At 31.3% G+C, this 12,724-nt stretch overlaps 1 protein-coding gene across 3 annotated transcripts in view; it reads right to left on the minus strand.

The window, feature by feature from the left end:
* The window catches only part of LOC143244393 (uncharacterized), a 40,215-nt gene that overhangs the window by 20,615 nt on the left and 6,876 nt on the right, over window positions 1-12,724 (minus strand). For 2 of the 3 annotated variants that reach the window (XM_076488974.1, XM_076488972.1), the window contains exons 2-4: window positions 5,512-5,848; window positions 1,108-1,441; window positions 79-161 (exon numbers count right to left, since the gene is read on the minus strand). In XM_076488974.1, coding sequence (XP_076345089.1) covers window positions 79-161; window positions 1,108-1,441; window positions 5,512-5,649 — 555 coding nt within the window. In that variant the 5' untranslated portion in view covers window positions 5,650-5,848. Of the gene's footprint in view, window positions 1-78; window positions 162-1,107; window positions 1,442-5,511; window positions 5,849-7,330; window positions 8,595-12,724 lie in introns of those variants that run through there. The other variant, XM_076488973.1, reaches the window with a different exon arrangement.

Consider the following 12,724-nt stretch of genomic DNA (forward strand, 5'->3'; position numbering starts at 1 on the left):
CTCTTTAAAATGTGAAATAATTACAAATCTTATAACCAACTTGAGGTAATGAAAATGCAAAACAAAAATTGTTTTTACCTGATTCACACTATCATTACTTGTGGTATCCAGATGTATATTTTCTTGTGTTGCTTCTGAAGTTGTAACAATTATGTCTGCTCCTATACAAAGTTATTAAAAGAACTAAATTTAATGGGATAAAAAAAAACTTACAATTTACATAATTTGGTCACTTTACTATCAAATAAATCTACACAATATTGTATATTTCTATAAATGTATTATACATAGTGTGTTATTGTCTGTATAAAGTAGAGAAAGGTTTTTCATATTTCTATAAAAATCTGTTATCTCACCAGAATTCTTGCTACAAAAATAACATTTAAGAGTATATGTTCTAAATGTAAAAAAAGTTCAGACAGAAAATATTGTACTTTAATAAAGACTTCAGTGGACTGCATCTTCCTCAAAACTTTTGAATGACATTTTGAATTGCTTTCAAAGATCTTTATCAGCTAAGAATGTTGATCAGAATTCTAGTCAAGAACAGTTTATATCAATTGTATTTTATTCCATAGCTTTTTTTTTTACATAGAATCAGAAATTAAAAGCTTAATAAGAAAACTGCAAAACTATATATAGTTACTTGTAACACTGGGATATTATGGTTCAGAGCATTAGAATGAGACCATTAAAACATATATGTAGATAAAAATATACTTAAGCATTACTTACAACATTGCAATGCAAGAAGAGAAAAACAGAAGACCAAATTGAATATGTCAAAGTTTTTAAAACTTATTATAGTCTCAAATATTGGTTCCTTTTCTGTTTGTCAATCATCTCATACAGTACAGTATTGTATGTGTTCTTGTTCTTAATCAGTTACTAACTCAATAGCAATAAATGTTCACATTTCCTGAAAATATAATACTGCTCATAAATTTGATTTACAATAATGTGTCAGCTTAAATAAAACTGGATAGTTATCTTTGTAAGATATGTTCCTTTTGGAAGCCTAAAACATACTACCATAAGCATCAATCACGGCTAATGTACTTAAATCAATCACCAGTTTTTAGTGTCATATGCTACAACACTGTTTACCTATTTCAATCGCTGCTGCACGAGTTTCATCAATAATAACATCCGTAGAACTCTGAGTGACTTTAAAGTCATCGACTGAGTTCTCCATCTCTGATGTGATAGGAGGAGGAGAATTAGTTTCTGATAGACCACTGTGTGAAGAGTTGCTACTCAATGACTTGTTTTCATAATACAAACTTGGAAGAGAAAGAATAGGAGACATATCCTCAATAAGGGCACCATCATCACTACAAGACTGTGTAGTTGTTCTTGTTTCATGTCCTTTGCTTTGATTCAGTTCCTCACTGTTTAAAAGTGATGATAAAAATTCACTGGGATCCAGATCCCATGGATTCTGCAAATAAGATAAATGTCTCAAATGATTACCTTTCTTTAATATATCATGGGATATTAAGTTTTGTCTAGAAAATAAGATCCACCTGGTCTGCAATGTCAGGTTAACTTTGGAAATCCAAGAAATAAAGAAAAAATTTGATTAATATTAATATTAATGCAAATAGTTTTTGTCTAAACACTAAATTAGCCACTAAACTCAGCAATAAACTCAGTGACTGGTATACTTTTGAGAACTTGAACTTTCACTTGCCATTAATTCTGCATGTTCTTGAATATCACAAGTGAGCCAATCAACTGACTATAACAATGGGTATATTATTTTACAATGTATTTCTTGTATTTACAGATGAGAATTGAGTAAAATGCTCAATTAATTTTGCAATGAATTTTTTTAAGAGTTGAAAGAACAGAATTAACAACCAGTGTTGTCGAGAAAATATTTTACATAGAAGAGCGAACAACCAAGAATTAACAACCAATAAATTAATTCTTTCAATATGGGGTTGGTTGATGTGACTGGTCTTGTCACAAAGTAATCAGTTTCCATATTATAATTTTTTAATATGTTTTATATATTTTAATGAAAATCTGGCAAATGTTTTAGTAAACATTTCAATTATTTTGTTTATAAAAATCCAGATTTTTAATCAAGTATTTTTTACTAAAGATTTGTCTGTGAATATATGGAATCACTGTTGACTGCTTCAAGTACAAAATGATTTTCATGTTAAAATTAAAAATACATTTTTTTTACTTTGAAAATATTAAATTTTAACTTCTAAAATCTCCTAAATAAATATCAAACTTTTTTCAGTAAAACATTATATCTATTATTTTCTTCTTACACTTCAACATGGACTTGTTTATTTTACTGTCCTTCAAACCAGCATAAAAATTGGAAATAAACCTAAATTAACCATATATTTTCTTTCCTGAACGAGTACAGACTAACAGAAAAATACAGCTGTTCTAAATGGCTTAAGACTCAGTAACATCTGTTTCTAATTAATTTTATTATTTTACTACCATTTGAATCATGTATAAAAACAATAACATACACAAAAGATTTGGTTTGTTTTGAATTTCTTGCAAAGCTACACAAGAGCTAATCTGCACTAGCCCTAATTTAGCAGAGTAAGAATAGAGGAAAGGCAACTAGTCATCATCACCCACCACCAACTCTTGGGCTACTCTTTTACCAACTTCATATTCATTGTAACATCATAATGCCCCCATGATTGAAAGGGTGAGCATGTTTGGTGCAATGGAGATTCAAAATGACTAGAGGGAAGACAACTAGTCATCACCATCTGTCGCAACTCTTGGGCTACTCTTACCAATGAATAGTGAGATTGACCATCACATTTTAACTCCCCCACGACTGAAAGGGCAAGCATGTTTGGTGTGACAAGGATTTAAACCTGTGACCCTCAAATTATGAGTCGAGTGCCTTAACCACCTGGCCATGCCAGGCCACTACACAAAGGAAACAACACTATAACTATTATAACATAACTGGCTTTATAATCAAAACAAGAGACTTAAACTCTCTTTGCTGCTAGATCTCAACATCAGGAGAAAACTTTTAAACTGAAGACAAAACTGACCATGTAGAATTATAAATTATTTAGTATTAAACATCAGAAATAGTTATTGAAATTTTGTGATAGAGAGGATATGACATGAGCACGTGGCAAGTGTGTCTGATATTCTAGCTTATGGCTCTCTAAACAACCAAGATTGAAGTATACAAAAAATTAAGACTTTGCTTTGGTAATATCTATATTACAATGAGTAACTTATATTAAATTCCTTACTTCAGAGAGAAATGCTAAATATAGTAGAGAAAGAGGAAAACCTAAAGAACAAATGTCACAATTTTCAAAGTAGGAAAAGTTAAGGATTTTTTAAAATATTTCCTTATACAACCAAGAACTTAAAACTTCTATAACATTATTAAAGTTAATTTGTTAACCATATTTTGATTCCAAGTTTATTTATATATATTAAAAATAGTATAATCAAACTCTAAACGTAACTATGAGAAAGGTCATGAGAGAGATACTTTGACCTACATGAAGCAAGACGATTAAAAAAAGGTCCTGTGCAGTTTATGCTGCTGTATAAAACATTTTTGTAATTATAATTTTATTTTTAAAGATGTAATCCACATTTTGTATATCAACTGAAAGGTAGAACATCATTGTTTTGCATGTGCAGTTTTATAAATTAAGACGACAAAACTTCTAGTGTTCTTAATATGTATAATATTGCTTGTTTCTGGAATTTTAAAGGTTAAACATGCCACTTCATGCAGGTAAAATTAATTGTAACTTAGGTAATAATCCATTGCAAAATACACTGCATGATTGCATATAGCTGGATATAAGCAATCTGTTATTTTCAGTTTAAATGTACTGTACTTTTAAATGCTGCATTCTCCACTTTATCCTTGAGGATCTTTTAAGAAGAAAGGTATTCCAACCACATCATATTCACCATATCCAATGTCCATGATGCATTTTGCTAAGTACCAGAACTCATCAACTTGGATAGGAGACAACAGTGACCGTTACACTTATTTTATGTGAATCATCTGTTCGAATAACAGCTATCGTTATTTGTCCACATTTTCACAAATATGCATAGTGAATTTTATTTTTAAAAGGTTGTATTTCAAATCTAAGTTGTCCAGTCTTTCTTATATTTCACACTAAATTAAACTTGGTAAACTTTTCAATCATAGATTACTCCTAACTTTATCCAATCAATACTTCTGTCAAAGCAAACCTATCCAATACTCTTTACTTCATAGGTGAATTATATATTCCACTGTTACAAGAACAGATGTGCTAATTTTGCAAAGATATAGTTTCAAAAGAAAAATAAAACTATCAACTATACACCTTTTGTAAAGTATAGGTCTAAAATTAATAGGAACTTTCAATGACAAACAAGAAAGTATGGGAACTACGGGTGAACCCACTGAATTCAGTGTATTATGAAAAACGTTGCTAGACAAATGTTAATGGTTTCTTTAAGAGATATTAGTGAGCTGAGAAATAATATCAAAACTGACCATTGCACAGTTTTCAAAAGACTAAAATTCTTGATAGTAGATTACCTGGGAAGGGGTGATATTTAGTGTGAAACTGCTAATGTTAATTGGATCAAAATAATAGGAACCAAAAATGTAGATAGGCTGTAAGCATGGACACAATAACAAGAATAATGGTGAAAGTTAGTTTTGTGACACAACACAGAGGACACTGAGACGAAAAATAATTACTTTCATATAAAGACAAACTACTACATTGTATCACAGAATGGCTGATATGGGTATTAATACTTTACTAGTAAAAGTGTTAATACCCATACTAGCTGTTCTGAGATAAATTTTTACTTCAAGTAGGTTTCTCATCATCAAAAGCTACTACATTCTTTGCACTCATGGGTTGTATACAGCCACCTACGGTAGCAAAATTGAATTCTATCTTGTTATGTGTGCTCATGAACATTTAGACACCTCCACAAAATCTGGGTCTTTGATGCAAAATATCTATGCACATCTGCAACTCATGATAACAAAGAGCATTTGCCAGCACATAACTTTCACAAAATTTAGGCCAATCTGTCATAGAATTGTTAATCAAAATGATCTCTTAACCAACAAATCCAGATCTAGTCTCATACCCACTAACATCTCCTTTCAAGTTAATCTTTACTAATTGTTGAAATAATGTTTAGTCCTACACCACCTATTTCTCTCTCACCTTTTGTTTACTATTTTATGTGCATATACAATGTATTTTCAAACTATAATATCTCACAGTAAACGTATAACTTTTTTTCATACAAAAATGCTTGCATATTTTTAGAAAAGTGAGAGAACAGACTGAACCAAAACAAATTCTAGCATTATTTGCAAAACATTTGATGCATATCCAATGGAACTATTATAGTTTTAAATAAATCAAACTAATTATAAGGAACATTTTAGTTACATTTAAATGTTGAATCTGACTATATTAACACTTTCCCTCTGAAAAAAACAACAAAAAAACTTACCAACTGTAAATCCATGGAGGTTTCTTGAAAAATGTTGATATCATCTTCCGCAAAGAAAGGAGCCGTATCATCTTTTAAAATTGGATCACTCTTATCGAAGAGCATTTCTAAAATATCCAAGCTTTCTCCCTGTGACATTGCGTATAATAAACAGTCCAAATTATATATCAGTTTTTGAGTGGAATTAGAGTAAAGCTTTGTCTGTCCAAATAACTTTCTACACTGCTTAATAGTTCAGAGTATATATGTATCACTTTCACAGTGCATCATTTCTGGTTTGATTTCTTTATGTCAGCTTCTATAAAATGGTATGTGCACAGATTCTAATACCCAGCACCTAAAAGGGAAAAAAAAAAAAAACTTAAAAATCACTGAATGAGGAGCAGTTCAAAATATTAAATAATTAAAGGAAATACATTGCTAAGTAAATCTATTATTGGGTACAACTGCCAGAAAACAAATGAGACAAATTAAACAATTAAAACTTAAAATTAATATAGATTCTGGTAAACGTTGTCTTTTTTAATCTCTGTCTCAAATATCTAAGGCTGAATTTTTGTATACATTTATTTGATCTTTTCTACTTTCAATGTGAATTTATTAGCTAGTACAATAAAATTAACAAATATTAAAAATTATGTTTCAAACATTTCACAATATAAATTATTTGAAATTGTTTAGTGGTAAATATTCATAATAATGCTAACAACATTCTAACAGTATGCAAGTTTAGAATAGCATACAATATAAAAAAATTACATTTAGAACCATTATTTTGGAATCTCATGAAATTCATGTGAATACAATTTTTGACAATTTTACGTGGCCCCCAAGTCCAAAATTTGTTTGTTGAGGGTCACACACTATTTTATAATGGAAGTTCTAAGTCCCATCACAACAAAGATGAAACCAATGAAGGGGGAGGTTCCCCTTTGAGCAATCTTGGTAATTTGCAATATTTGTATCATTACCTGCAAAGGGGATTTCTGATCCAAGACTCCTCTCAGCAATCGGCTACAAGCCAATTGCTTGGAATATTCTTTAACGTTTTGTCCTCCTTATCCAAAAAAGGATATTGACTTATTTAGAAGAGTTTAAGAGTCCAAGATTATTTCCAGTGATTGAAGGACTATCTTAAAGGAGATAGATCAAGATATCTTTTTTTTTCCAGAAAAGTAAGAGGTTTAAAAATTATTCATGAGATCAATAGCACAGAGAAAGGATTTTTTTATGCTGGATTTTGACAACAACAAGGAGAATAGAAGACTGAGACAATTACATCTTTTTAATAGTGATTACTTTATGGAACAAGTTGCAATCAAGTTCCAAAAAGATTTTTATGGAACACTGACATCTAATGCTGACTTCTGATATTATATAATATGCAAGAACATCTTATGGCTCTTTTAACCATTTCTGAAAAAAACAACAACAATGGGAAATAGGTTTTCGACCACCAATCTGCACCAGTGCAGCACCTACTTATACAAAAAGCTATTGATTTCTAGGGGTGGTTGCCTTCTCTTTTAGACCCATGCTATAATACAATTAATTTCTGAAAAACTCGGGTAGAGGAAGTTCAACCTCTTGAAATCCCACAGATCCATACTTTCTTATTAAACATGAAAAAACAATTAGTAATTGCAGAAAAAAAAGTGAACGGGTCCAGACTAAACTCCTTATACAATGTTAAGGTTGTCCAATTACAAATTAGAAACATAACACAACATAAACAAAAGGAATAATTAAATTTACACTTTCTTTAACACTCAAGAAACTGAAGAATTGGTGGAGGGTGCTGTCACAGTTGACTAATTACCTCATTGCATCTGTCCATCAATGATTATCTCCTAAAACACCTTTTAGGTAGTTCCTTAGTTGGTTGAAATGTTCCAATTAAAAGGAATGATGGAATGCTTGGTCTTCTAACACAAGGCCTCAGCAAAGATTTCTACTTGTAAGTACTGTTGGTACTGTGCAATGCTACTATTGTGGTGTATTAGAATCTTGACTGTGATTGCTTAAGTAGATCCAACAACCAACCTTCTACAAATGTTCCGTATCCATTTCAATCTTACCTTGCTGTATAGAGCATTCATACTGATAACCAATAGTGTATAATTCAAAACTGATCAAATATAACTTTGGTATGTCATAAGTAGAAGTTCTTTAAATACCTTTTTCGAGATGCAACTTTTGGTTTATTGGTATCATGGATATTCTTGGTAGTTGTGGTTATCACGGTGTTAATGCAAGTATTGAAGCTTTCAGTCAAAGTTTATCCACAGGTACTTCACTATTTTTTTGAGGAATAACACTATATACAAAGGGTAATGATTGTTTGTCCTTTTTAACATCTCTGTTGTTAAGTACGCAGAACATGGCTGTGGATTTGCCAAGAAAGATGACCATTTTTATCATGTCAGCATTGTTCTCCCCCTGTATTCAATTTGAGTTTTACTAAAGCCTCCATTGTTCATAAGATGTTCATGACACTAATTCTATTCAATACTCACAGATATTAAATTAATCAGGTTAACTGCCTAATTAAATTGTAAATATTATTGTGGAATTTTAGCAGCTCTCATAAGTTTTATAATAAAAGTCAAAGGTAATGTATGCATTAAGGCTGTAATTTGGATTATTTATTACATGCAAATACAGTCAGTAGCTAGACTAAAGAACAAGTTTAATGTTCTTGGAATTTTTATGCATGTCTGCATGAAGTCTATCTGCAGATAAGCATCACTAATTTGAAAGTTAGGGATTAGAGTGAAGGGAGCTAATCAATAATACCACTACCAACTTTTGGGCAATTCTTCTTTGATCAAAGATAGGTTCTTGAATTTGAGCTCATTCTCACTGTACATACCCACTGCCCCAAACTGTGAAATGCATTTTTATAGCAACCATAAACCCTCAGATAAGCACACCCACCAAGCCATGTCAGACTGTTCAAAGGACAGGATTTTATTAAAATGGTAGACAAGTCATTTAAACTACTACTCCACTGCTAATAGTAAAGCCAACAAAATTTAGAATATATATTGCTTACAAGACCAAATAAGTAATTATCCCTCTATATAAATCATTAGTTAAGACACCACATGAAGTAAATACTATCTACAATTTTGGTCACTTTATCTAAGAAAAGATATTGACATACTAAAAAGAGTTCACTTGAACAATACTAGAATTATCCTAAAAACCAAAGGGTTATTTATGTGGGTAAGATTTCTTATTTCTCAAGAGGCAACAAAGGGTTAAGACGTGATCTTAATGTAGTTTATGATTACCCAGAACATGAACAATAAAAACAAAACAATTTCTTTGTGATGTATGTTTAAAACAACAGGATGAGAAGAAATCAACTTTAGCCATTAGAAAAAGAGAGGGTAGGAACTGTCTCAAACAGTTACCTACTGAGGTGACAGCTTAAGGAAGAAAAGAGAGGGTAGCAACCGTCTCAGACAGTTACCTACTGAGGTAACAGCTTAAGGAAGAAAAGAGGGTAGCAACCGTCTCAGACAGTTACCTACTGAGGCGACAGCTTAAGGAAGAAAAGAGAGGGTAGAAACTGTCTCAGACAGTTACCTACTGAGGTGACAACTTAAAGAAGAAAAATTGCCAAATGCCACAGTTTAAGAAGAGAATTGATAATTTCTAAGAAAATCAAAGGGATTTAATTAAGATTTTTCATTTTGGATGAATGTGTAGGGACAGCCATAAGATATATGATCCCTTGTTGGCAGTATGATAGTGTAAGGAACAAGAGCTAAAAAGATAGACATTTTTCAACAAGTAACGACCAGAAACTACGTTTTCTGAGGAAGTTATTTCACCAATAAAGGAAGCACCACAGGATATATTTGGAGGTAGAAACTTACCTACTGCCATCTTGGTTTTCCAAGAATATCAGCCCTTATCTGGGACTACTTCTGAAATTTTCTTTATGGTAATTTTTTTCCTACTAGATATACATTTTTAAACTGGTTTACCCTCTTTAATCCATTCCAGTATTTTGTATTTTACTATAAATGAAATTTAAAAATTTTAATAAAATGTTTAATGAAATCAATAAGTACTTTCTCAAATTTTATTACTCATGCTACACTGTGAAGATCCATTTATTCTTGTATCTTATTTTTGTTAATGAAAAAGTATATTCAAAGGGTTTGGTTTGGTTTGAGTTCTGTGCAAAGCTATACGAGGGCTATCTGCACTAGCCATCCAGAATTTAGTAGTGTAAGACTAGAGAGAAGGCAGCTAGTTATCACCTACTATAGCCAACTCTTGGAATACTCTTTTACCAATGAATAGTGAGATTAACTGCACATTATAATGTTTGGTGCGATGGGGATTGAAAAAGACTAGAGGGAAAACAGCTAGTCATCACTACCCACTACAACTCTTGGGCTACATTTTACCAACAAATAGTGAGATTGACCATCATATTGTAACTTCCCCACGACTGAAAGGGCGAATATGTTTGGTGTGACAGGGATTCGAACCTGCAACCCTCAGATTACAAGTCAAGTGCCTTAACCACCTGGCCATGCCAGGTCATATGAAAAGGCAAAATTTACTCTAATCTCAATCAAAAAATCTCACTTGTTCAGTAAAACTAACTGCAGGGTTATACATTAGAAATTACAATATTCAATGAAACTGGTACAATTTAAGAAACTGTACTTAGCTACAGGTTTAATATTAAAAAGGATCAAAATTGTAATGCTAATGGTCAAAAGAACTATACAGATGTGGTTCTTTATGTAATTAAATCAGCAATAAATAATCTAAAACACACAAATGTTATTAGCAAAAGTTGGGGCTGAGAACTGACAGTGTTTCACAACATTGTCACAATAAAGTAATATCACCAAGCCATCAAGGAAAAACTGAGTTGTTACCCATGTGAAATGTAACATTTTTATAGCTGAGTTCAGTGGAGAAAGTGTACAATTTTCTGTTCATTTTTTGTCTTTCTCAATTTTTATGAGATGAAATAAAAACATTACATGCAAATAAAGCAATATAAACAGTCACAACTCCCATTTTAACAAAGACCCTCTCTGATACATGAGTTAGACAGAATCACCAGAGATGAGGCAAAGTTTAATAAAATTTTATGTCAATCTTTGAAAAATCTTTGTTTCTTCTCTGCTTTCTTCAGACAAAGTTTTTACTGAAGTATCTGGTATACTTTTAAAATAAATAAAAATGTTATTACACCTATCATTTATCTGTTTAACAAATAGCTTGATTTAGGCATTTGATAAATAAAAACATTTCAACCTTTTCTGCCCAGTTATTCTTTACATAAAGTTCTCATGGTTTACATTCAAAACTTTATTAAACTACTTTTTATATTGTACTGATTAATAAAGCATAAAATCTTAGCTAATAATTCATCTTAATACTATATAAGCTTGAGAAATGCTAAAAAAAATCCTGACATTTTTCTGGGTATCTTGTCTTCTTTACTTTATCCACTATCTAATAAAAGAGTAGGAAATTAAATGTAAATTACTCATTATAAGAGTGTCATTGCTAAGACAAACCATAACTTTTACAGCCATCAATTGTGTTTTGTTACAGAGCTACCAATAAAATATCAGACCCCTCCTGCCACACCCACCTCTCTTCCAGGATAAATTAAGTTTTCTCTTACATTTAACAAATAAGAAGTCAAGGTTTTCATCTATCAAATGACATATCACATAATATGTTCTAAACAGACAGTAGTCAATTTCACTCAGACTACAAGCAATGTTCCAATGAAAAATTTAACAACTAACCCTGATGAATTTATAATAGCTCTTGTTGTATAGTTATAAAAGCCAGAAACATTTTGAGGGATAAGGGAATTTGTTTACTTCATGCTTGCTATTTCTCTACATTTTGTGGATTATTTAATTAACCTCTTCACAATGAGTCAGGGTTCAAAGGCCATGTCATCATGTTTCTCGACTTGAATTCAAGTCCTCTGGTAGGTCTACAGATTTACAATGCTAAAATCAGGGGTTCGAAACCTCTCAGTGAACAGTAGATTGCTCAATGCTGCTTTGCTATAAGATAAACACACTTGCATTCAAAATTTCATTGAACTACTGTTTGTGAATTTATGTCAATAAGTTTGGAATCAAATTCTTTAGAATTCAAACTTTAATATTACATATGAGTTAATTTCTTATTTTAAAAGTAAATGTTAAAATAACACATTTAAATAGATTCTATTGAGTCACATGGTATACTCCATGCAGCTCCATTTAAAATTAGATGTTTGTGATGTCAAACCATTAAGTTATATTTTCATACAAATTAATATTACCAAGCAAGAATATTAAATTAGAACCTCATATCTTTTTATTTTGCTGAGATATGGCATATGTACTGAATTATACATGATGGCCCAGTACAACTTTCCATTTTTTGAAACAGTCTTTTACCTACACTTACTTCAATACATGACATGCAAATAACCAATCAAAAGCTTAAAATGTCTCCAGTAGTTTTAACAGCTATTTCAATATTAAGTTTATTTTTAAAATTCTAGCCTAGACACTCAAGTTGTCATAATCCTGTGCATGTGGAACCTTTTCTATTAAAATAAGCTTTCCTCAACATTTCAGTACCATAATATAATTTAGAAATATTGCTCTACAAGGTTTTCATATCTTAGATTACAATGGAACTACAAATCGACCTGGTAATGCACACAGCTAATTGTATACATCATTTTTAAATTTCATTACATTATGAAGATTAGAATACATTTTTTCAACTGAACATCTTAGCCATTAGCAATATTTTTTGCAGTAATTGCTACAATTATCATAAAATTAGATAAATGAAAGAAAACAATAATCACCTTCTCCCAACCAGACAAATGCTAGCTTCTCATTTTTCATGAATTTTTTTAATAAGTCCAGATTACTAACAAATATCTTGTAAAGTAGGCATGTAAAACTTTCTGAAAGACAAGACTGAAATGATTGTTTGTTTGTTTTTGAATTTTGCGCAAAGCTACACAAGGGCTATATGCACTAGCCATCCCTAATTTAGTACTGTAAGACTAGAGGGTAGGCAGCTAGTCATTACCATCTACTGCCAACTCTTGGGCTACTCTTACCAACAAATAATGGAATTAACCATCACATTAGAATGCCCCCATGGCTGAAAGGGCAAGCACGTTTGGTGCAACTGGGAGTTG

Source organism: Tachypleus tridentatus, chromosome 2 (assembly GCF_004210375.1).
Source record: "Tachypleus tridentatus isolate NWPU-2018 chromosome 2, ASM421037v1, whole genome shotgun sequence".
Taxonomy (NCBI): domain Eukaryota; kingdom Metazoa; phylum Arthropoda; class Merostomata; order Xiphosura; family Limulidae; genus Tachypleus; species Tachypleus tridentatus.